The 23,645-nt window shown below is 48.4% G+C and overlaps 1 protein-coding gene across 6 annotated transcripts in view; it reads right to left on the bottom strand.

The window, feature by feature from the left end:
- The window catches only part of LOC309383793 (major histocompatibility complex class I-related gene protein-like), a 47,750-nt gene that overhangs the window by 8,113 nt on the left and 15,992 nt on the right, over positions 1-23,645 (bottom strand). The window contains exons 1-4 of one of the 6 annotated variants that reach the window (XM_081936696.1): positions 14,379-14,591; positions 5,291-5,569; positions 1,977-2,252; positions 799-1,080 (exon numbers count right to left, since the gene is read on the bottom strand). The exons of 4 other annotated variants lie outside the window; for them this stretch is intronic. In XM_081936696.1, the coding sequence (XP_081792822.1) occupies positions 799-1,080; positions 1,977-2,252; positions 5,291-5,569; positions 14,379-14,448 (907 nt within the window). In that variant the 5' untranslated portion in view covers positions 14,449-14,591. Of the gene's footprint in view, positions 1-798; positions 1,081-1,976; positions 2,253-5,290; positions 5,570-14,378; positions 14,592-22,533; positions 23,555-23,645 lie in introns of those variants that run through there. One more of the 6 variants, XM_081936694.1, reaches the window with a different exon arrangement.

The following is a 23,645-nucleotide window of genomic DNA, read 5'->3' as shown; positions in this document are numbered from 1 at the left end:
AAAATAAAAGGAATATTTTATTCTGCCCTGGATATCAGCATAACAATTATATTTGAGTATTTCTTGTATCCTGGTGACAATCATCAATAAAAAAAATTAATTTGAATTTTGCAACTTTGGAAGTCCAGTATCCGTCAAGGACACATCTGAGCATATGCAGAGTTCTCTGAGAGAGGGTTTTTTCCTTGGGTTTTATGCTGAGCCTCAGGAATTCATATATCATAAAATAATGTGCAACTTCTTTCTTAGAGGAGCGACACAGAGAGACCTTTTGAGCTTCAAAGCAGGAAATCAAAGTGAGTCTCTGATGGGGAAAAAGCTCAGACTTGGGAGCCTCTTTTCTGACTCCGGATGCCTCAGTCCAGCCTCTCTCGGCCTTTCCTGAAGGCAGCTGCCCTTCATCCCTTTTAGCCAACATCTCCCTTCAGAAAAGGGGCTCCCAGACTCCTCCTGATTCTGGTCCTTTAGAGGGATTGGGAACAAGAGGAAATCTCTTTCTGGGGCTCAGCGTCATTTCTGCTCTTCTGCTGGAGAAAAGAAACAGGGAAGGCCTAAGAGAGGATCGGAGGGGATTTCATCAGGATCGGCCAAGTATTGGGACGGGACTCTGTCCTTTCCATCACCCGAAGTCACTTCTACGGTCTGGTCCCTGCAGCTTCACCTGCCTCAAACACTGGAAGGACCAATGGATGAAAGCTCAGCTATGCTCACATCTGGACACAGCTGGGGCCAGATTTCTCCCCCACCACCCTCCAGCCTGCCAGAGAGCCCAGCCTTCCCCTCCCTGCAGCCTCTCACCCTTCAGCTCCAAGTCCAGAGGCTCCTGCAGGCCGTCGTGCTCCACGTGGCATTGATAGCGGCTTCTCTCTTTGGGGTCGATCCGGATGCTGAGCCAGTAGTGGTAGGTCCCATCCGCGTTGGGGGCCAGAAACCCATGGAAGGTCTCTTCCAGCCATTCCTCCCCATCCCTCCTCCAGGAGGCATCGATCTCCCTGGGGTAGAAGCCATCCACGCGGCAGATGTGCGTCTCCATCCCATCCTCCACCTCCGTCCGGCTGCTCACCGTCACCTTTGGGGTCTCTGCAGAAACGGCAGCCCCAGAATTAACCCTGAGCCCCTCCAGAGCCTGGAAGGTGGGTGAGAAACTTGGAGGGGCAGGAAAATCTCCCACCACTTAGTTTTAACCCAGAGATTCACATTCCACACTTGCAGCCTCTCCAAGAGTTTTAGGAAATTATCCAGATCTGGAAAAGGCTCAACCAGAAGAACTCCTGATTTTGAGTCCTTCCCAGGGACTCAGCCTGAAAAACCTCCGGAAGCAAATTGAGGCTCCAAGGAAATTCCTCTCTGGCTGCTTTGAACTCTGAGTGATCTTGGGCTGCTCCCTTCAGGGGAGGGATAGTGGAGATGGTGTTTTAGGTTCCCTTTCAAGACAACAACAACACAGAAGATTCTCCCTACTTTTTGCATCCTCTTCTGCTTCCCCTGAATCTGAGGCTGCTCCAGGCCTCTTTCCAAGGGACACAACCCCAATTTTAAGAGGAAGAGAGATCAAAGGGAATCTCACACGGATCAATTGGGAAAAGAGATATTGTCTCTCAAAAGGGGGGTAGGGGCAGGGAGGGGCTGTGGGCAATCATCAGTGGGAGGGGGGATTCTCTGATCCTGGAGGGATGAAGGACCCCAGGGGGGAAGGGGGAGACCTAGGTTATTATGATTATTTGTAAGGTTTTTTAATTCGATACCTGTACACCGCCCCGAGTCCCTTCGGGGAGAGGAGGCGGTCTAGAAATCAAATAAATAATAAAAATAATAATAGGGGAGAGGGGAGGTCTACATGCAAGAGGGGCTGGAAGAGGAGGAGGGGGATTCCCACCAGGGCAAACAGGCTAAAGACCAGGGACCCAAAGGGGCTGAATGTGTACAGGAGATCCAGCCATAAAGGAGGAAAGTCCAGCCTGCATCCAGATGCTCACCTGTCCTCAGCAGAGTCTCCTTCCCATAGGACAGGTACTTCTCCAGCCACTCAATGCAGATTTCCTCCAGGTAGGTCTTCTCTCTCTCATTGTATCCTGGAATATTGTCCCATTTCCTCTTGATGGTCTGGGCCTGGGGGGTGGGAGCCACCCAGGTGAGGGTCTCCTTGTCGAAGGTGAGGAAGGTCCTCCCTTTGTAGCCAAACTGCATAAAACCTCTTTTGCTCTTGTCTCTCTGGAGCTCACAGCCATACATCAGCTGCCATGTGTGAAGGCCTAAAAGACAGAGAGGAGGATGGTTTGGGGAGTCCCGAAGATAGACAGAGACCCCCTCCCTGCAGTGACCTTGACAGAGGCACTGACACCCCCATTTCCTCCCAAGAACTCAAGGGAAATAAGTCCCCATCAGTAATTGCCCTTTTCCCTTCCCTCGACCACCATCCCTGCATTTCCCCCCCAGGATGGAGCCCCTGAATCTCCCCAGGAAAAGGAATCTGGGAAAGCCAGCAGAGGATCCCAAGGGAGACTGAGAAAAGAAGGAGTCGCAAAGAAACGGAAGGACGGAGACCCTTCCATCTTTCCTTCTGCCAGTCCTCCGCAGGGGGAACTCTTGGGGGAGGGGGAAGGAAGGGATCCCAGAGAGGGAACAGTTGCCTGAATCTGCAGCTGCAAAGAGGGAATGAGAATCTTGTGGCCTCAAAGAGGATCTGGTCGATCTGGAAAAAGCTTGCAGGGACCCCCGTGACCATAAATCATGCTCTACGTTCACAAATAGCACCAAGTCACAAGGGCTGGTTCCCACTTTGGGCTAACCAGAAACAAACCATGGTTTAGTGCAATGTGAGAATGAAGCCTCGAAGGGCCCCAAAGGAATATTTTCCCCAGCAACAGCAGCAAGTGGCCCAGTCTGATCTGGAGACCCAAAGGGTTATTGACCTTTGAAATGAACTTTGAAGTTCACAGGCTCTGGAAGGCCCTGGAGAAGATATTTCAACTTCAAGTGAACAGATTCTTGGATTTAAAAGAAAACTGAATGTTTGAAAAAACCAAAAGGAAATCCTGAATTGTTTCTTCTACTGTTTGGGCTTGAGAGGGAGGAAGGACGCCAGGAACCCTCGAATCTAAGGGAAAACCACCTGGAAGTAGAGTTGAACTAAACTGACCAGTCCTTTCCTCTCCACACCCATGAATGACAGGTGAGGGGATCCTTTCTCTGCATCTTCTGCTCAGCCAGAGAACTTCCCTTTGGAGGAAGAGGAAGATCCTTGGGACATCCAGTCTGATCCTTCCCTTGAGAGGAGATTCCCTGATCTGCCCATGGGAAAAAATAGTTCTAGATTTCTGTCCAAGAAGAATCTCCTGCCATTCACAGGAAAGCAGTAAATATTTGGCTGCAGTTTTCAACTTCTGAGAACAAATTCTGTCATTTCAGAAGCATCAAAAGCTAAGACAGAAATTGTCTTCTTTCCCTTGAAGATGAAATGTGTTCTTATCTCAGGTTTGGCACAGAATTGAATGTTTGTGCAGCAAAAAGAAAGCACAGGGATCACATTGAAAAGGCATGTTTCGTTTTTGATGTTCAGTGTAAGAATACTATTAATGCATCTCTACAGGTCTACGCATGAAACAATTCTGGCCCATCTCTGAGCCTGGATGTTCAGGGGTTTCCTGACATCTGAAAAATAGTTCAAGGGTTCCTGCAGGGTCCAAAGGTTCAGAAAGGCTGATTTAGAGAGGCTAAATATATATTTATGTTTATAACTGCTGAGAAGAATATCAGAAATCACTTTTTCTTCATGTCTTTTTTCTTTACAAATTCTCTTCCACTGGTTTTATTTTCTTGTACTTTTTTTTTGATTGGTTTCCTTTCTATCTTTTACTTTATGTTACTTTCTATTCGTTTTTATCCTTTTTTTTGAAAACTTTTAGTAAAAATCAGATAATTTTAAAGGCTGACAGGACGTCAGGGATCATTAAAATGGTATTGAAAACACAAGAGAGGGAAATGTCACACAAACCCTTTACATGAATCCAGGCAGAGAAACCACATCTGGAGTATTGGGTGCAGTTGTGGTCCAAAGGCCTCATAAAAGGAGAGGAGGGAGCCGGGGAAGGTCCAGAGGAGGCGACCCAGGCGATGGGAGGGGGGAAGCAGCCTCCCTTGGGGGGAAGGTTGGGACCTTTGGGGCTCTTTAGCCTGGAAAGGAGGCTCCCCTCCACTCTGGCCGCTCTCCTTCCCCCTTCCTCCACCAGGGGGAGCCTCTGGGTCCAACTCTGATCCCCTGGGAGGCCAGCAGGGGGCCTGGAGGGATCTGGGGGGATCCTGGGGGATCTGGGGCAGGACTGGCAGAGCTCTGGGGTCTACCTGGAAGGGGGGAGGGGTAAGGGGAGGGGGGAAGAATTGGGGGGGGGGCTGCACCTCCGTGGGACGAAAGGAGGGGAAACGGCTGATGTTTGTGGAGAAGGTTTTCCTCAGCCAAATGGAGCCTTTAGCTACACACACATTTCCTTCCATCCCTTTTCCTCAATGAGGTTCCTTGGAGGTGAATCTTCTCCCCCCAAAGGTGGCAGAAGAAGGGAAGGGATGATGAAGAAAGAGCCTCCCCCCAAATCCAGGGCAGCCCCTCCAAGAGGGCAGGGCAGGAGTTCAGCCTGAGGGACCAAGGAGGGGAAGCCATGAAGGGCCCCAAATGGAGGCTTCTTCCTTTCCTGTCTTTCCCCCTCAAGCCCATTGGGAGGATCCTGGACCTCTGATCCCCCCCCCCACAAGAGCCCCCCCACCCCATTTGGGCCTCCGGGCCTCTCCTTCCAACTGGAGGATGAGGAGGAGCTCCTGGCATTTGCCACCCCCCCTCATTGCCCCCAAAAAGGGGGTGAAGGAAAGGGATCTAGTCTCCCCAGGTGGATCTGCACTTGATCCCTCATTTCTCTGGGGTGGAAACAGAGAGAAGGAGGAGGATCTGCTTCCCCCAGGATCCACCTTCCTCCCCCACAGCAGGAGATCCACCAAGGACCCCCCAACTGTCATGGGGGGAGGGGAGATTTCGACCTCTTTTTACCTCCGTTTATATCAACCTCCAGAAAGAGAGATGGAGACATTTCAACACGTTTCCATTAACTGCAATTGGCAGAAAATGTCAGCTATGGAGACAAGGACAATCTTATGTTGATTAAAGAAAAGAATAAACATATATTTAAAAAAGGCTTTTTAAAAGGTGTGGAAGGAGCCTTTCCCTTTGAAGGGACCCCCCCTTTCTCCCCCCTCCTCTGGTTCTTGGGGAGGGGATTATGGGGCCACCCGACCCATCACCCACCTTCGCTCTGATTGTAGCGAATCCTCAGAGTCTCTAGGTCTCCTCTGTACGACTCTGCATTGACATGTACCATCTGTGTCTCTCTGTCCCAGTACTTGGGATCCTCCTTCCCCACCTTCTCCATCCAGGAGGCTCCAGGCTTCACCCTCCGGCTGTGGCTGTCGTAGTGAACAAAGACCTGATCGTCCACGTAACCCACACCGACAAAGTGGAGCTGCTGCCCCTGACTGAGGTCCGAGATGGAGGTGTAGAAATATTTCATGGAGTGGGAGGAGGCGCCTGGAAGGGAGACAGAAGAGTAGAGTTAGGGGGCTTCAGTCAAGGACCCGGATCCCATGGAGGCTCCCATCTGAGGCTCTGGGGAGGAAGGAGGAAGAGGGTTGGTGGGGGGGGGGAGGAGGAGGAAGGAAGGAAAGGAAGGGGGAGAGGAGGAAGGAAGGAAAGGAAGGGGGAGAGGAGGAAGGAGGGGGAATGAGGGAGTGACTGAGAGGGAAAGAAGAAGCTTCTGGAAGGCCTGAAGGGTTGGAGGGCAGGGAAGGTGGGGGGTGAGAGAGGAGGGGAAGGTCGGGTCCCCCAAACTTCACCTGCCCCAATTGTGTCCTCCCCCCTTCCAGCAAGGCCTCCCTCAAACCCCCTTCTGGATTGCTGAGTCTCTGCCCCAAGGAGGCTGCAGTGGCCCCACAGGTAAAAGGGGGGATTCCACCCTCCCAGAAGCTCAAAAGCAGAAGGAACCCCACCTGGTCACCCCAACTTTCCATTCACAGAGAAAATAAATCACATTACTGGGGACCAAAATGGCTGGTTAATAGCTGCAGATTTTATAAAAGAGGAGAGGGGAAGAGGAAGGGGGAATCCGGGTGAGACCAGAGGCCCTTTTGACCCATGGAGGAAACCTAAATATGGGGAGTCAAAGGGGGGAGGGGAAGGGGGGGGGCAATGAAGCCACGTAGCCTCCCAAATCTTCCTCCTGTCCCTCTCCCCCCCCCCAGCTGGAAAATCCCCCTCCCCTCCCAGAGTTCAGCCATCTGAGCAGGAATCGGCCTTGAACCCAGGACTCAGAGGGGCTCCCCCTCCTTCCACAGGGAATCTCACTGGGATTATCCCCAGATTCCTTCATCTCAGCAACCCAGTTAGGGCCCTGAAACCATCATTCACGGAGGCTTTTCCTCTGAATCTCCCCCTTCCCTTTCCCCAGAAGCTGCTCTGACCCTTGTCCTCCTCTGGGGCTCATCCTGCCCTTTGTCAGCCCAAAGAAAGGCAGAAATGCCCCTCAGCCTCCTCGGGAGGGGATTGGGATCCTGGCTCTCCATCCCTTCACAGGATCAGAGACTCTCAATGTAAAGGCCTAAATCAGAGTTTCTCAGACTCAGCCATTTGGACTTCAATTCCCAGAATTCCCCTCACTCACAGAAATCCATGGGCCTCTCCACCCCCTGCCCCCACCCCCCTGAAGCTGGGTGGGAGTTCCTGCTGAGACCAACCATGGGGGGGGGGGGCCTCAGCTGGGAAGAGACTCTAAGGCTGCCCAGTGAACAGAAAAACAACAACTTCTAACCAGGTTACAAGAATAAAAATAAAATAAAATAAATAAAATGCTGCTGGGAAATCCATGAAGCTGCAAGATCTCCAATGACCCTTTTTGGTCTCCATTCTGAAAGCTCTTCAGAGGAGAAATTCTTTCACCAAAGATTTTAAGGATCATTTTCAGGATCGTTCATGGGACTTATTTAGGCAGAACCTGGGTCTCCATGGAAAAGGGCAGAGAAATAAACACAGGTAGTCCTCGCCTTATGACCACAATTGAGCCCACATTTTTTGTTGCTAAGTGAGACATTTGTTAAGTGAGTTTTGCTCCATTTTACAAATTTTCTTGCCACGGTTGTTAAATGAATCCTTGCAGTTGTTAAATTAATAACCTGGTTGTTAAGTGAATCTGGCTTCTCCATTGACTTTGTCAGAACGTTGCAAAAGGGGGTCACGTGACATGGGGAGACTGCAACCGTCATAAATATGAATCAGTTGCCAAGCATCTGACCATGAGGACGCTAAAATGGTCATAAGTGTGAAAAATTGTCATAGTGTCATTATTTTCAATTACATTCAAACTTTGAACAGTCACTAAATGAACTGTTGTAAATCAAGGACTCCCTGTAGTCCCACTGCCCATTCCCTCCAGTATGGCCTCCCAGTCCTAGGGAAAGGTCTGGGCCTCCCCCTTCCTGCTCCTCCCCACAATCCCAGAGGCTTCTCAGAGCTTTTGGGGAGAGGGAGCCCCAGATCCACTTCCTGCTCTGGGGAGATTTCAGGATCCAAAGGGATCGGAGCTTTTCTCCAACAGAAGGAGGGGGGATCGGACTCTCTGTGATCCAGAACCCTTGTTCCTTTCCCTTGTGGGGCTGAGCTTCCTGAAGCTGGGATTGGAGCTGCTGGATAGAAGGGGGGTGAGTCAGAGAGACAAAGAGACTGAGGTGGGGGCCCTTAAACTCCATATCATTTGAACCTTCCTGAAGCTGGGATTGGAGCTGCTGGATAGAAGGGGGTGAGTCAGAGAGACAAAGAGACTGGGGCCCCTTAAACTCCATATCATTTGAACCTTCCTGAAGCTGGGATTGGAGCTGCTGGATAGAACGGGGGTGAGTCAGAGAGACAAAGAGACTGAGGTGGGGGCCCTTAAACTCCATATCATTTGAACCTTCCTGAAGCTGGGATTGGAGCTGCTGGATAGAAGGGGGGTGAGTCAGAGAGACAAAGAGACTGAGGTGGGGGCCCTTAAACTCCATATCATTTGAACCTTCCTGAAGCTGGGATTGGAGCTGCTGGATAGAATGGGGGTGAGTCAGAGAGACAAAGAGACTGAGGTGGGGGCCCTTAAACTCCATATCATTTGAACCTTCCTGAAGCTGCGATTGGAGCTGCTGGATAGAAGGGGGGTGAGTCAGAGAGACAAAGAGACTGAGGTGGGGCCCCTTAAACTCCATATCATTTGAACCTTCCTGAAGCTGGGATTGGAGCTGCTGGATAGAAGGGGGGTGAGTCAGAGAGACAAAGAGACTGAGGTGGGGGCCCACGCGCCTAATGGCACGCGAATCATATATCTATAAACCAAAATAGCAATAATACATTCTGGATTAGTGTGCTTGAGATTGTGATTTCATTTTATTTCAAAATGACCAGCTTAGTTCAATGTAATAGCTGTTTTGCACCTGTCTTTCGCAGTACTCTTTTCAAATTTGGATACTGTCCCCTTTGTAAACAAATTACTAGTGTACATAGACAGATTACCTATCTAGAATCTGTAATCTGTGCTCTCCAAGCAGAAACTAGGTGTCTACTTCAGCCATTCTACTCTATGGTGAAGCCACACTATCAGCCCCCTCTGCCACAAAGATCTTGCAGGAGAAGTGCAGTCTGGACAACCGTGGGATCTGGCAGGTTGAGAACTGTGAACCATAAACACAAAGCTTTTGCTGTGATCCAGCAAAACAGATATAGTGCCCTTGCTGACTTTAATGGGGACACTAAAGAGATAGGTCAAGGCAGTTGTGATAATGATGACTCAAATAAGCAGGGGATCGTGGTCCAAAATGAAGAACTTTCTTCGGAAAGGCGAAATGGGGAACCAGGTATCACACATCAGTCGCAGAAGAAGAGCAAGGTATACAAAAAGAGAAGCCACCTTCTGGTTGGTGATTCAATCGTAAGGGATGTAAATTTAGGAGAGGATATGGAGGTTTTAAAAGAGGTCAGGTGTCTGCCAGGTGCTACTGCCAGCAGAGACAAGAGGCGTATTCTTAAGATAGTCAAGAATGCAAGTAAGGACTGTGATGTTGATGCTATTATACATCTTGGCACTAATGATCTGTCCCAGAAAGATGTACTTTCTGTGCAGAATGATTTCCAGAACTTGGGGTATGAACTGAATAGTGTAGGTTGTAGGCTTATCTTTTCAGAGGTTTTACCAGTATATAAGGAACAAAAAGGGAAGGGCCAGCGTGTAGCAGAGTTTAATGTGTGGCTAAAGGAGTGGTGTAAAAGGGAAGGCTTTGGTTTTATTAGTCATGATGCCTGTAACTGGTCCAATGAAAAACTGTACAAAAGAGATGGGTTGCACCCATCCAAGAAAGGGACTGAGTTACTTGGCATTAAATTCACAGATTTTCTTGATAATCATTTAAACTGAAGAGCGGGGACAGAAAATTAATAGATACAGAACATTTCTGTCCCCAGCAAACTAAAATTCATAGAGTTATAAGTGCATGTAACATAGATGTGTGTGTGGGTAAGATTATCACTCCTGCTGTCAAGCAAAACCAAGCATTTAATAGTGATTGCCATACCATGTGCATGAATCACATAAGTGGCAAGAAAATAGGGGCAGTCAGGCATAACACAGGTTATGTAGACAGTAAACACAAGGTCAATCAAAATGGACTCAAATGTCTATACACCAATGCACAGAGTATGAGGAATAAGCAGGGCGAATTACAAATTCAAGTAAAAGAGGGCAGATACGATATTATTGCCATTACAGAAACTTGGTGGGATGAAACCGACAAATGCATACAGCTAGAAGGATTTACATTATTTAAAAGAAATAGACCAAATAAAAGAGGAGGTGGAGTTGCACTATATATAAGAAATAACTACGTCTCTACAGAAATAGAGCACAACAATGATGAGAACTATCTTGAATGCATTTGGGTCAATATTAAAGGTTGTGGGGGAAATGACATTGCCATAGGTCTATACTACAGGCCACCCAACCAAGCAGAGGAAGTAGATGAACTTTTTGCTAGTCAGCTATCTAAGGTATGTAGGAAGCACACCACAATAGTAATGGGAGACTTTAACTACCCTGACATCAACTGGGAAACAAACTCTGCACCAAGTGGAAGATCCAACAGGTTCCTAACAAACCTAGCAGACAACTTTGTTTTCTAAAAAGTAGAGAAGGGAACAAGGGGATCAGCCATATTGGACTTAATTCTCACTAACAGAGAGGAAATGATAGAAGGTGTTGAAGCCATAGGAACCCTGCGGGCAAGTGACCATGCAATATTGGAATTCAACATTATGCAAACACAAGTAGTAGAACAAAGCCAAACTAGAGTCTTGGACTTTAAGAAAGCTAATTTGGTATTTGGTATAATATTTGAATGTGAATTTTTGCGGGGGGGTTGGGGGGGTATAGCATTTGTATGAGATTTATATTGTGTGGAGGGGGGGTGAAAAGGGGGAAAATTTGTTTGTATAAAACTCTTTTAATAAAAAAAAAAAAAAGAAAGCTAATTTCAATAAACTTAGAGAGCTTGGGAAAAATTCCATGGATGAGAATCCTCAAGGGGAAAACAACTCAAGAAGCTTGGGACATTTTGAAAAATGAGATTACAAAAGCCCAGTCTAGCACAATACCAATGAAGAAAAAAAATAACAGCTCCCAAAAGAAACCAGCATGGCTGCATAAAAAACTATCTGACAAACTGAAAGACAAAAAAGGTAAGTATAAAAAGTGGAAGGAGGGGGACATAATTAAGGCAGAATATCAGCAAATAGCCCGAGCCTGTAAAGATGAAGTGAGGAAAGCTAAGGCTCACAATGAAGAAAGGCTTGCCACAAAAGTAAAAATTAACAAAAAAAGCTTCTTCCAACATATTAAAAACAAGAAAAAAGTTAAGGAAACAATTGGTCCATTGCTAGGAGAAAGTGGCAAGAAGGTGACAAGCAACAGGGAGAAAGCAGAACTATTTAACTCATGTTTTGCATCTGTCTTTACACAAAGGGATAAAACAGTCCAACCTATCAAAAGCAGCACCACAAAAATCAGATTAGGAACACAAATTGAAATAGGGAAGAAAATGGTAAGTGAGCACCTGTCTACCCTAGATGAGTTCAAATCATCAGGACCAGATGGATTACACCCCAGGGTTCTGAAGGAACTAGCAGACGAGATCTCAGAACCACTGAATTATATCTTTCAGAGATCCTGGAACACCGGGGAACTACCAGAGGACTGGAAAAGAGCTGATGTGGTTCCCATCTTCAAAAAAGGGGAAAAAATAGATCCAGGAAACTACAGACCTATCAGCCTGACCTCAATACCAGGAAAGATTCTGGAAAAAATAATCAAGCAACGAATTTGCGAACACCTAGAAGCAAACAAAGTAATAGCCAAAAGCCAACATGGATTAGTCAAAAACAGATCATGCCAGACTAATCTTATTGCATTCTTTGATAATGTGACAAAATTAGTGGACCAGAGGAATGCCGTCAATATAGTTTACTTGGACTTCAGTAAGGCTTTTGATAAGGAAGACCATAACCTACTACTGAATAAAGTAGAAGAATGTGGGTTAGACAGCATTACCACCAGATGGATTTGTAACTGGCTGACCAACCGCACTCAACGTGTAGTCCTCAATGGAACGGCATCTACATGGAGGGAAGTATGCAGTGGAGTACCCCAAGGCTCTGTTTTAGGCCCAGTACTCTTCAACATCTTCATCAATGATTTGGATGAGGGAATAAATGGGGAACTCATCAAATTTACAGATGACACCAAGCTGGCAGGAATAGCCAACACTCCAGAAGATAGGCTTAAGATACAGAAGGATCTTGACAAACTTGAATATTGGGCACTATCTAATAAAATGAAATTCAATGGTGAAAAGAGTAAGGTTCTACATTTAGGCAACAAAAACGGAATGCACAGGTACAGTAGATGATACCTTGCTCAGTAGTAGTAACTGTGAAAGGGATCTTGGAGTCCTAGTGGACAACCATTTAAATATGAGCCAGCAGTGTGCAGCAGCTGCCAAAAAAGCCAACACAGTTCTAGGCTGCATAAACAGAGGGATAGAATCAAGATCACGTGAAGTGTTAATACCACTTTATAATGCCTTGGTAAAGCCATACTTGGAATACTGCATTCAGTTTTGGTCACCACGATGTAGAAAAGACGTGGAGACTCTAGAAAGAGTGCAGAGAAGAGCAACAAAGATGATTAGGGGGCTGGAGACTAAAACATATGAAGAACGGTTGCAGGAACTGGGTATGTTTAGCTTAAGAGAAAGAAAGACTAGGGGAGACATGATAGCAGTGTTCCAATATCTCAGGGGTTGCCACAAAGAAGAGGGAGTCAAACTATTTTCCAAGGCCCCTGAAGGTAGAACAAGAAGCAATGGGTGGAAACTAATCAAGAAGAGAAGCAACTTAGAGAAACTTCCTGACAGTTAGAGCAATTAATCAGTGGAACAGAAGTTGCCTCCAGAAGTTGTGAATGCCCCAACACTGGAAGTCTTTAAGAAGATGTTGGATAGCCATCTGTCTGAAACGGTATAGGGTTTCCTGCCTAGGCAGGGGGTTGGACTAGAAGACCTCCAAGGTCCCTTCCAACTCTACTATTGTATTGTATTGTATTGTATTGTATTGTATTGTATTGTATTGTATTGTATTGTATTGTATTGTATTGAGCAGTGAGGAAGCCTCAAGTCTGCCTGAGAGGAGAAACATCTGAACATCTGAACGCAGGTTGGGCATCCTCACAATCATGAACCTCCTCAAGTCAGAAGTGTCCAAGCAAGCCGTTTATTTCACGCTCACCATCCAGAGGTTCTTCTCTTCTTCTGCCTCCAACCAGCCTATTTAATGTTTAAGATTAGCTGTTAGTTTTTCTTTGTGTCTTTTGAAAAGCTGCTGCCCTCATAGTTTCTCTGAGCAATCAACCAGGAACACCCCAAGGCCCCTTCCTGAATACTAAGGAATAATAACATCATAATATTAGATTTCATATATTTTTAATTCTGCCAATTGTCCCACATTGGGGGCTTCTGGAATGGAAGAAGGAACAGCTGAGGAGGCAAATGATCCCTGCCTGTCCCAGAAAAGAAAATTGGGGGGATCTTGGGGTTTGAGATGCGGTGGGAGGGTGAGGATCCAGGAGAAAGTGAAAAGGAAGAAAGGGGAATCCTGAGGAAGGATATTCCAGGAGCCTTTCTCTCTCCAGACTCTTATCCTGCTGCATTCACACGTATCCCCATCGCTCCTTTGCACCAGCCTCCGCCTCTGCCAATGCTGGGAACCCAGAAACAAGCCGGGTCCTCCCAGCACCAGGAGCCACAAAGCCCCCGCCCCCTCCCTCCGCCCCCAAAGGCAGGAAAGAGGACCCAGGCACAGTGGCGTAGCGTGGGGGGTGCAGGGGGTGCCGGCCGCACCGGGCGCAACATCTGGGGGGGGCGCCCTGACTCGCCCCGCGCCGCCCTTTGCCGGACTGTGGCCGCCTCTTTCCGCGCCCGGCTTGGCCCGCGAACTAAGCTCCCCGGCCCCGGCCCGCCCAGGCCCCTCCTGCGCACCGCCTACCTCCCAGCGGAGCCGCCAAGACCCGCCGCGCCGCCCCCGCGGGAGCCGAAGGAGAGCGGCGCTGCGCTCCGTCTGCCCGCGGCTGCAACGCCACCCCGTCCTCCCGCTCCGCCTGGAGCGCCCCGGGGAGCCGGCGCCTTCCCGAAGCCCCCGGTGCGCCTCCCACCCCCGCGGCACCTGCTTCCCTTCAGTCGAGCCTTTTCCCGCTGCCCTGTCGAGCTCCTCCTCAGGAGGAAGGCAGGAGGCCAGCATGGAGAGCCTCACTTGACTGATGCGGAGCAAGGGGCAGCTGCAGTCGGGCCGCCCTCAGGTTAGGGGGCGCAAATTACTTGCCCCGGGTGCTGACAACCCACGCTACGCCACTGCCCAGGCGGAGGGGTTGGGCGAAGGCAGCCAGGAAGTTTGTGAACTGACCTGATCACCTGCAAACGCCGCTTTCCCACAATCTCCACTTTGGGGGAGGGAAGGAATTGAGCTTCGGAGCGCGCAAGTAGACTTGAGTGACAGCTGGAGGGTCCACCCTTGTCCTGTTCCCAGAGGGGCTCTCCTGGAAGGGGGCAACTTTGGAGCCTAATCCTAAAGTGGCCAGAGGGGGAGGGGGAGCGGACTAGAAAGAGGACCGAATCATGAGTCTCCTTCTGGGAATAAACTTTTTTGGGGGGGAGGAGAGAGAGAGAGATTCCCTGGCAGATAAAATGGGAGACCCCCCCCCCCGGCCCTCGAAGGGACTCGCCGAAGCAGCTCTCTCGAAGGGCGACCGCCACCAACGCCAGGAGCAGCCAGGGTGCAGAGCGGAGAGCCATCCTGGCCTCGATCCTCCACTTTCGATCCGCTCTCCGGAAGTCTCAAGCAAACCAAGAGGGGCTCCGGGTGGTCAACAGCTCAACAATACAGAGCCGGCTGGCGATTGGGCGAACTCAACCAGTAGGAAAAAAGCCTACCCCTGTCGTCATTGTTGCTAGGCAGACATCCAGGAGAGAGGCCGGGAGGGGAAAGTGAAAGTTCCATGGGGAAATCCCCTTCCAGGAATTCCACTTCTTGGGGGAGGGGCGCAACTGAGAGGCTGGGAAAAGCAGGAGGTTTATCTGATCCTGGGGGGAGGAGCAGAGGGGAGGGGGAAGGGAGACCCGTCTCAGTGCCCCTCCCAGCCGGGGATCAGGGGCAGCTGCCAAAAAAGCCTAGGCGGTCTTGGGCTGCATCAACAGAGGGAGAACATCAAGATTAGAAGTCATAATGTCGGTTTATTCTGCACAAATGTGGCTACCCTTGGAATGCTGGGTACAACTCTGGTGACCACGATACAAAAAAGACACAGAGACCTTAGAAACTGCAGAGGAGAGCAACAAAAGTCCATAAAGGATCTGGAGGCCAAATCTTATATGGCAAAGAGACTGAAGGAGGGAGGGATTTCTAGCCTCTGGCAGAGAAGAATCGGGAGGGGACGACACACACACACACACACACACACACACACACACACACACACACACACACATGATAACTGCCTTATAGAACTTGGGGGGCTGCCACATAGAAGAGGGGATTGTCTTCTTCTTCAAAGCGAGGGGGAGGGGAGACCCCTCAGAGCACCTTGCAGTCGTGGATCAGGGGGAGCTGCCAAAAAAGCCAGAGCCGTCCTGGGGCTGCATCAACGGAGGGAGAACATCAAGATCAGGGGAAGCGAAAGCACCACTGTATCCTGCACTAAGTGAGGCCACATTTGGGATACGGGTTAATTCTGGTCACCTGGATACAAACAAAGATGCAGAGACCCTAGAAAGGGTGCAGAGAAGATCCAGGAAGGTGATAAGGGGCCTGGAGAATAAATCCCATGACAAATGGCTGAGGGACCTAAGTGTGTCCAACTGATCCAAGGAAAGGATGGGGGGGGGGGGGAACACATGAGAACAGCCTCCCAGGATTTGAAGAGCTGACGTAGAGAAGAGAGGATTGGTTTATTCTTCAAAGCCCCAGAGGGCAGGACAAGAAACAAAAGCTGGGAGCTGCTTAAAGAGAGATCCAATTTCAGGAGAACTTTTCTGATATTGAGAATAATTACTCAGGGGAAAAGTTTGCCGCCTGGAGTTGTGGGTCACTGGAGGTTTTTGAAAATGGACAAGGCAGCCATTTTGACGGGGATGGAGCAAGCTCTCCTGCTTTGAGCTGCGGGCTGGACTAGAAGACCTCCGAGGTCCTTTCCAGCTGGATGAATCTACTATGTTCCAGGTGACGAACCCCAAGTGATCTTCGCTCTGGAATCTGGAAGAAAAGCTTGTGTTGCATTTTCAAAGTGAAGACCCGTCTTTCTAGGGGAGAAGGTCAGAGGTATTAAATGCAGTACATAAAATGCCTTATTTCCTTTTATTCTCTGGTGAAGACATGAATCTTGAGGAAGCTTCAAACTCTTCAGTTTCCCTAAAATAAACAAAGATGGCTGCTCTCTCCTTTGGCGGTTCTTCTGGGGAATCCTGGGCCTTGTACCTTGGGCCAGTTGCTCTCAGCTAAGCCCGCCTCACAGGGTTGTTGTCGTTGTGGGGAAAATAGGAGGAGGAAGGTGTGTTAGATATCTTCCATACCTTCAGCAGGATGCAAGTAAATAAAACATGAAATTTGAATCCTTTTGATTCCACAATAAAAGGTTTTATTTTCTTTTTCTATTCCTCAATCATAATAAAAAGGTCACTGATGCAATGATAAAAGTGATGGTGAAAGACCCCAAATCCATCCTGGTTCCAGCATGCAGGAAGGCCCTGGAGGGCTCCTCCTGAGAGTCCGGCCTAATTCAGAAGGAGGCCGGTCCCATCTTCTCTCCTCTCCTCTCCTCCTTATGCTGGGAGTGTCCACTGGTGCTGCCAAGAGGGGGAAAGCAGGCAGGGTCAGTCTGGGAGGGAGCCAAGAGGAGGAATCCCACCGTCCAGCAAAGATCAGCCCAGGGGAGGAGCAGGAGGAGCAGCCTCAAGAGGGGGATCAGCCGGGTGGGATCTCCAGAGTTACTGGAGGGGAGGGGCAGGGATGGCAGAGGCTCCTGTGGTGGGTGAGAAGCTGCCCCACAAGTTATACAACACCTATCAATACCCCCCCCGTCAGATACACAAACCCAACTCAAGTCCATGTTGCCCCCAGAGACAAGTGAAAATGGCTTCATGGCCCCCAGAGACTCCAGGTCTTCCCTTCAGCATCTGGAGGGAGGGATTCCCAGATGGGATCAAGGAGGGGAGAGAAGCCCCCTCTCCATCCGTGACTGGCAGGACCCTCCCTCGTCCGTCCCTTTTTCCTTCCTTGCAGTGGGAACCCTCTGATCTCCTCTTTACAGCTCTCTGAGGCTCCTGATCCAGGACAGTCAGATCCTGAGAGGGGCCTGGCCACAGTCTGGCCTTTCTGGATAGGAGTTTGGGGGCAGGCAGACAATAACACATCTCCCCCTGTTAGGGATGTAACCCTAGGCTTGGCTTGGCAATGCACGTATATAAGCTATGATTACTTTACTGTTACTTTAAATGATTAAGAGAGGTAATTGGTTTATTACCCCAAGCAGCTATAAGAGGGAGCCAGAATGCTGTTAGCTCTCTCTGTTTTGTTAGAAGCTGGTTGGTGTATTTTGAGGTATTGTGGTTTGCAACTGTTTAGCTATACTTTGTGTTTTAGACTGACTATATTGATAACTGAATGACTGAACTGTGTATGACTTGGACTGTTAACCGGACTCTGAATACCTCTATATTTCTACATAGTAAACTACTATATTTTTATACTATTCAGTGTCTCTGTATGCTGGTTTGTGCATGTTATTCCATATCACTCTCATTACGCTTCTCTGCATACTCGCTCTCCCAACAGGGAGCTTAATTACTTAACACCCCCCCACCCCCAGAGCCCCAATGCATCTCTCCCAAATTTCTTATCTGTCAGTGTTTGAGGTAAGGAATATGGGGAAGAGGCATTGGGGCTCGTAGGAGGGAGGGCTGCTTGCCTCCCAAACCAGTGGTAAAATTCACATTTTTTACTACCGGTTCTATGAGCATGGTGGGCGTGGTCTGGCTTGGTGGACGTGGCTTAGTGGGCATTGCAGGGAAAGTATACTGCAAAATCTCCATTCCCACCCCACTCTGGGACCAGCCATTTGCTGGTTTTCCGAACTACTCAAAATTTCCGCTACCGATTTTCCAGAACCTGTCAGAACCTGCTGGATTTCACCCCTGCCCCAAACTCTTATTCCACAAGGCCAGACTGTGGGACCTCCCAGGATTAGGACGCTCAGTGACTTGCTGACATGAATAGGAGAGGGAAAAGGTTCTTCCAAAGCATCTTCATCATCAGGGGATCTTTCGATCTCAAAGCCCTCAACCTCCCTTCCTCCCTCCCCTTTCCATACGGCCCCCGTTGGATCCACTCGCCTGGGAGGGGGCTGCTAAATGGCCTGGTTGCTTCCTGCATTGAAGAGAAAGACCTAGAGTGAGTCTCTGCCTTGTCCTGGTCTTCGGTGACCCCCCTGCGCTCCCCCCACTTATGGCACGCGAGCCAAAACAGGTTCGCCATTGCTGTCCTAGTCGCTGGACTGGCTACTCTCACTGACTGTAGATCAAAGTCCCATGCAGCTGACTCTGCCACCCATCCCAGCTCCCAAGGGGAAGAGTCGGGGGCTGGGGCAGCCCGTCCCCCACCTGTAGGGGCCAGCGCCCGACGCCCAGGATACACTGATTTCTAGTGTCTTGTTTCCTGATGACTCAAACTAATGGAATCGCCGAGTTGGAAGGGACCTTAGAGCCGTGATGACGAACCTATGGCATGCGTGCCACAGGTGGCACGCGGAGCCATTTCTGAGGGCACGCAAGGCATTGCCCTGTCAGCTCCATTGCGCATGGGCCTGCTGGCCAGCTGATTTTCGATAGTTTTTTTTAAATCTCCGGAGGATTCCCTGAAGCCTCCAAATGGCGAAAAAGAGCCCAATGCAAACCAGAAATGAGGAGAGAGCTGCCCGAACGGGGGAAAGACAAGCGGCAAGAAAAGAGCCTTCTTTCACTCGTGCTGGCTGCTCTGTTCCCCCCTCCCTCCCCTGCTACTTAAAAGGATCCTGCTGCAATCCAAAGGGAAATGAGGAAGAGAGCTATCTGCATGAGGGAAAGGCAAGCAGCAAGGAAAGAAGAAAAGAGGCTTCTTTCACTCAACGTGGCTGCTATTGCCCTTTTCTCCATTTTAGTGCTATGGCATCGAGGTTGCCCCACCCCCCATCGCCCAGGTCCTCACTTCTCCCAAACATTTCTTTGCCTACCTGATTTCCAGCTCCATCGTGTTTCTTGCCATCGTGTGCAGAGAAACAAAGTTTGTGGGACTAAAAAAAAACTTCAATCAATTACAATTACAACTTGGGGGGGGGGAGATCTCGCAAAGTTGGAATTGCTTGATTGAAAGGGGTTTTTTTTTAGTCCCACAAACTTTGTTTTCCTGTCCAAAACACGATGGAAAAATGCTACGGAGGGGAAATTAAATACGCAAAGAAATGCTTGGGTGAAGCGAGGACCTGGGCGATGGGGGGTGGGGCAGGCTCCATGGAGTGGTGCTGAAATGGAGAAAAGGGCAACAGAGCAGCCACCTTGAGGGGAAAAAAGCTGCTTTTCCTTATTTCCTTGCTGCTTGCCTTTCCCTCATGCAGATAGCTCTCTTCCTCATTTCCCTTTGGATTGCAGGGACCAGGCAGGATCCTCTGTGCTAGCACGGGGGAGGGGGGGGGGAAACAGAGCAGCCACCTTGAGGGGAAAAAGCTGCTTTTTCTTCTTTTCTTGCTGCTTTTCTTTCCCCTGTGCCAGCAGCTCCCTTCCTCATTTGTCTATTGACTGTAGTGCCCAGGATCCTCTTTAATAGAAGGGGAGAATTTAGCAACTGTAAAGTGGAATAAAATATGGATTAAAAATATAAGAATGGAGACGTGGCATAAAGGGGACAGTTAGAAGCTTGCTTAAAGGGACAGGGAAATGTCATCAGCCTCTAACCACAAGATGTTTTAGCCAACATCCCTATGTCAAAAGTCCAAAACCACAAGGTTCAAATAAAGTTCGTTAATGACACGTAGCCCTTACCTGTAACAAAAGGAGAAGTAAGACCCCCATCTCCTTATAAGGCTTTTTTCCCAAGGTAACCAATAAGAAATGAGTTAAGTGTTTCCGTGTTACACTGTCTTTGAGAATGGATAAGAATGCGTGCTTCGATAATAAAGATTGTTCAGAATTTCCAATGCTAGCTATGTGCTTGCTTTCTGAACCTGGCTGCCAAATAAACTTTTCCTGTATCCTGAGAAGTCTAAGCCTGTCATTTTCTGCAACAACTGGACTCACACCTGCCATTGTAAAAAGGGCCCAATCTTTACACAGGAGAATGATAAGGGAAGGTTTTTTGACACAGGAGCACACTTGAGCATCCCCCCACCCCAATCTCTGCCCGTTAGTGGCAGGGCAACTTCTCCCTCACTGGGTGTTATCCAAGGGGAAGCAGCCAGAGCAGGGAGTGGCGAGGAAGCCTTGTGCAAAAATGCACGGTCCACACAAGTGGGGGGACATTAAGTTGATGTGGGTGGGCACTCGAGTTCGTGTGATAGTGTGCACGTATGTGCTTTTGGCACCGGAGGCGAAACAGGTTCCCCATCACTGTTATAGATGATTGTACCCATTTTACAGATGGGGAAAGCATAACCTCATTCTAAGTGATGTTTTCTAGTGTAATATTATTGTATTTATGCTTCCAGCTAAAAAGACAAAGCAATCGGAATTGTTCAGGCTGCAATTACTTAATTTGCAATTACTTAATTTGCAATTAATGTAATTAATTTGTGATTAATTTAATTAATTTGTGATTAATTTAATTAATTTGCAATTAATGTAATTAATTTGTGATTAATTTAATTAATTTGCAATTAACTATTTTGCAATTAATTTGCAATTAACTATTTTGTAATTAATTTGCAATTATTTAATGTAATTAATTTGCAATTATTTAATGTAATTAATTTGCAATTATTTAATGTAATTAATTTGCAATTAATTTAATTAATTTGCAATTAATTACTTTCTTTATTTTGCAATTAATTACTTTATTTTGCAATTACTTAATTTAATTAGTTTGCGATTAAACCCATTCATTTGGCAGTAAATCCCACTGCACTCTGGAAGGCTTGCTCTAGATGAGGCGTGTATAGCATTGCTTCGCAAGCGATAATTAGAAAAAGTAGCAGCAGCGTTTCGAAACGGAGAGAGCCGCAGGAAACACCCACGACGGCTATAGGACTCTTGGCCTCGAGCGCGGGGACTTTCCGACTCCTCCCACAGAAAGCGCCTGATCCCCTGATTGGAGCCAATGGGATCCGCCGACGGGCCGCTGCCTTTTCTGAGAAATCAAGTGGTAAAAAAGAAACGCCGTTCTCGCAGCGGCCACGGGGGGCGCTGCCCCACCAGTAAAGCTTCCCACTCACAGGGTGGGGTGGAAAGTTTGCCTCTCGCAGCGACGCTAGAGTAAAATGATGGGTTGAGTGATGAATGGTTGCTCGAGGCAGATTTATTTGCCTTGTTTAGAGGCAAAGAGCTTTGGCAGCTGGAAGCCTCAGAATTCCCCAGCCAGCGGCTGTGCTGGCAGGTTGGGCTGAGAGAGAAAGGAAGCGGACCAAAGTCACCCTTCTGTTTTTTCCCCATGCTTAAAGTAGGAGTAGAGCCCACTGAAAAAGCCCCTGGGAGAAATAGCAACATCTCCCTTGCTCTGACGCTGCCCACCTTCCCTCCTTCTCATGCCCTCCGTTCGGAAGAAGGAAGGGATCCACGTCTTTGGCAGCCTTCGCGTTTTTGCCCAATATACTCTCGGCTGGGACAAGAAAGCAACGGCTAGCGGGAAGCAAGGGGGAAGGGAGAACAGGTGGGCCAGAGAACGGGCAGAGCAAGAGAGAGGAGAGGGGGAGGGGAGGGGTGGAAACAAGAGAAGGGGAGGACTCAAAAAGGAAAGGAGGAGGGGTAGGAGAGGAAAGAAGGAAGGAGGGGAGAGAAGAGCAGGAGGAGGAGAGGAAGAAAAGAGGTGGAAAGGTGGGGAGGAGGGGAGAGAAAAGGAGAGGAGGAGGAGAAGTGGAGAGGAGAGCAGGGGGATGAGAGGAAGAAGAGATGGAAGGGGGGAGGAAGAGGAAAGGAGGAGGGGAGAGGAGGAAGAGGATTGGAGAGGAGGAGAGGGGAGGAGGGGAGGAAGGAGGTGGAAGGGTGGAGAGGAGGAGGAGGAAGGGGAGGGGAGGAGTGGAGAGGAGAGCAGGAGGAGAGAGAAAGAAAGAGGGAAGGGGGGAGGAAGAGGAGGAGAGGAGGAAGAGGATTGGAGAGGAGGAGAGGGGAGGAGGGGAATAGAGGAGAGGAGGAGGACTAGAGAGGAGAAGGGGGAGGGGAGGAGAGGAAGACGAGAGAAGGGGAGAGAAAAAGATGAGTAGGGGAGGGGAGAGAAGGAGGAGGAGAAGTGAAGAGTGGAGAGAAGAGGAGGAAGAGGAGTGGAGAGGGGGAAGAGGGAAGAGGAAAACAGCTATTCTAGCAAAAAAAATCAAAACTCGGGTGGGTTTTTAGGCATCAATTGGGAAGAGAGGGTTGAGGGCTATCTGATACCCCAGAGTTGCCAAAAGTGGGGCCCACACACAGCCTAAGGGATCACCCCTTATGAGCCCCAGAGTCAAAGAGTGAGCCTTTTCAGTTTTAGGAGGGTGGAGAGTTGCAGGATTTTTTAAAAGGTTAGGATGGCTTGTCCAGGTATCTATCTTGGGAGCAGTAAATAAATGGTTTGCCATGGTTTTTTTCTGGACTGTTTTTTTAAATGTTTTATTCTGCCTTTATTATTTTTATAAAGGAGGTGAATATACAGGTGAAACTTGAAAAATTAGAATATCGTGCAAAAGTTCATTTATTTCAATAATGCAACTTAAAAGGTAAAACTAATATATGAGATAAGACTCATTACATGCAAAGCAAGATAGTTCAAACCATGATTTGTCATAATTGTGATGATTTGTCATAATTGTGATGATTTGTCATAATTGTGATGATTTGTCATAATTGTGATGATTTGTCATAACTGTGATGATTATGGTGTACAGCTCATGAAAACCCCAAATCCACCATCTCAGAAAATTAGAATATTACATGCAATCAATAAAACAAGGATGGAAAATGAAGTCAGCATCCCCATAAAGCTCATCTGCAGAAGGAAGCATGAAGTGCTCCAAAATCTCCTGGTAGACGGCTGCGTTGACCCTGGTCTTAATGAAGCACAGTGGTCCAAAGTCCTCTTTTCTGATGAGAGCAACTTTTGCCAAAGGCACCAAAAACTGGTTCAATGACCGTGGGATTATTGTGCTTGATTGGCCTCTCCATTCTTCCTCCATACTCTGGCTCCTTGGTTTCCAAATGAGATGCAAAAGTTGCTCTCATCAGAAAAGAGGACTTTGGGCCCCTGAGGAACAGGACTTTGGACCACTGTGCCTCATTAAGACCAGGGTCAACGCAGCCATCTACCAGGAGATTTTGGAGCACTTCATGCTTCCTTCCACAGACGAGCTTTATGGGGATGCTGACTTCATTTTCCAGCAGGACTTGGCACCTGCCCACACTGCCAAAAGCACCAAAACCTGGTTCAATGACCATGGGATTACTGTGCTTGATTATCTACGAAATCCAATTTGAAATATTTTGATCCCACAATTAGCAACAATCAATATCTTCTTTTCTCCGCTGCTCTTCAGTCATAATAGAAAAAGTTTACTGATTCAGTGATAAAAGCAGTGATGAAAGACCCAAAATCTCTCCTGGTTGCAGCATGCAGGAAGGCCCTGAACGGCTCCTCCTGAGAGTCCGGCCTAATTCAGAAGGAGGCCGATCCCATCTTCTCTCCTCATGCTGGGCGTGTCCCCTGCAAAGAGGAGGGAGAAAGTATCCAAGGGTGAGTTGGATCAAGACATTCAGAGCCTGAGAGGTGCCAGAGGATCAGAGTTTGGGGGCAG

Source organism: Natrix helvetica (assembly GCF_964273705.1).
Source record: "Natrix helvetica genome assembly, chromosome: 1".
NCBI lineage: Eukaryota > Metazoa > Chordata > Lepidosauria > Squamata > Natricidae > Natrix > Natrix helvetica.
The sequence above is the reverse complement of the archived record's forward strand: the minus strand, read 5'-3'. Positions and strand labels throughout refer to the sequence as shown.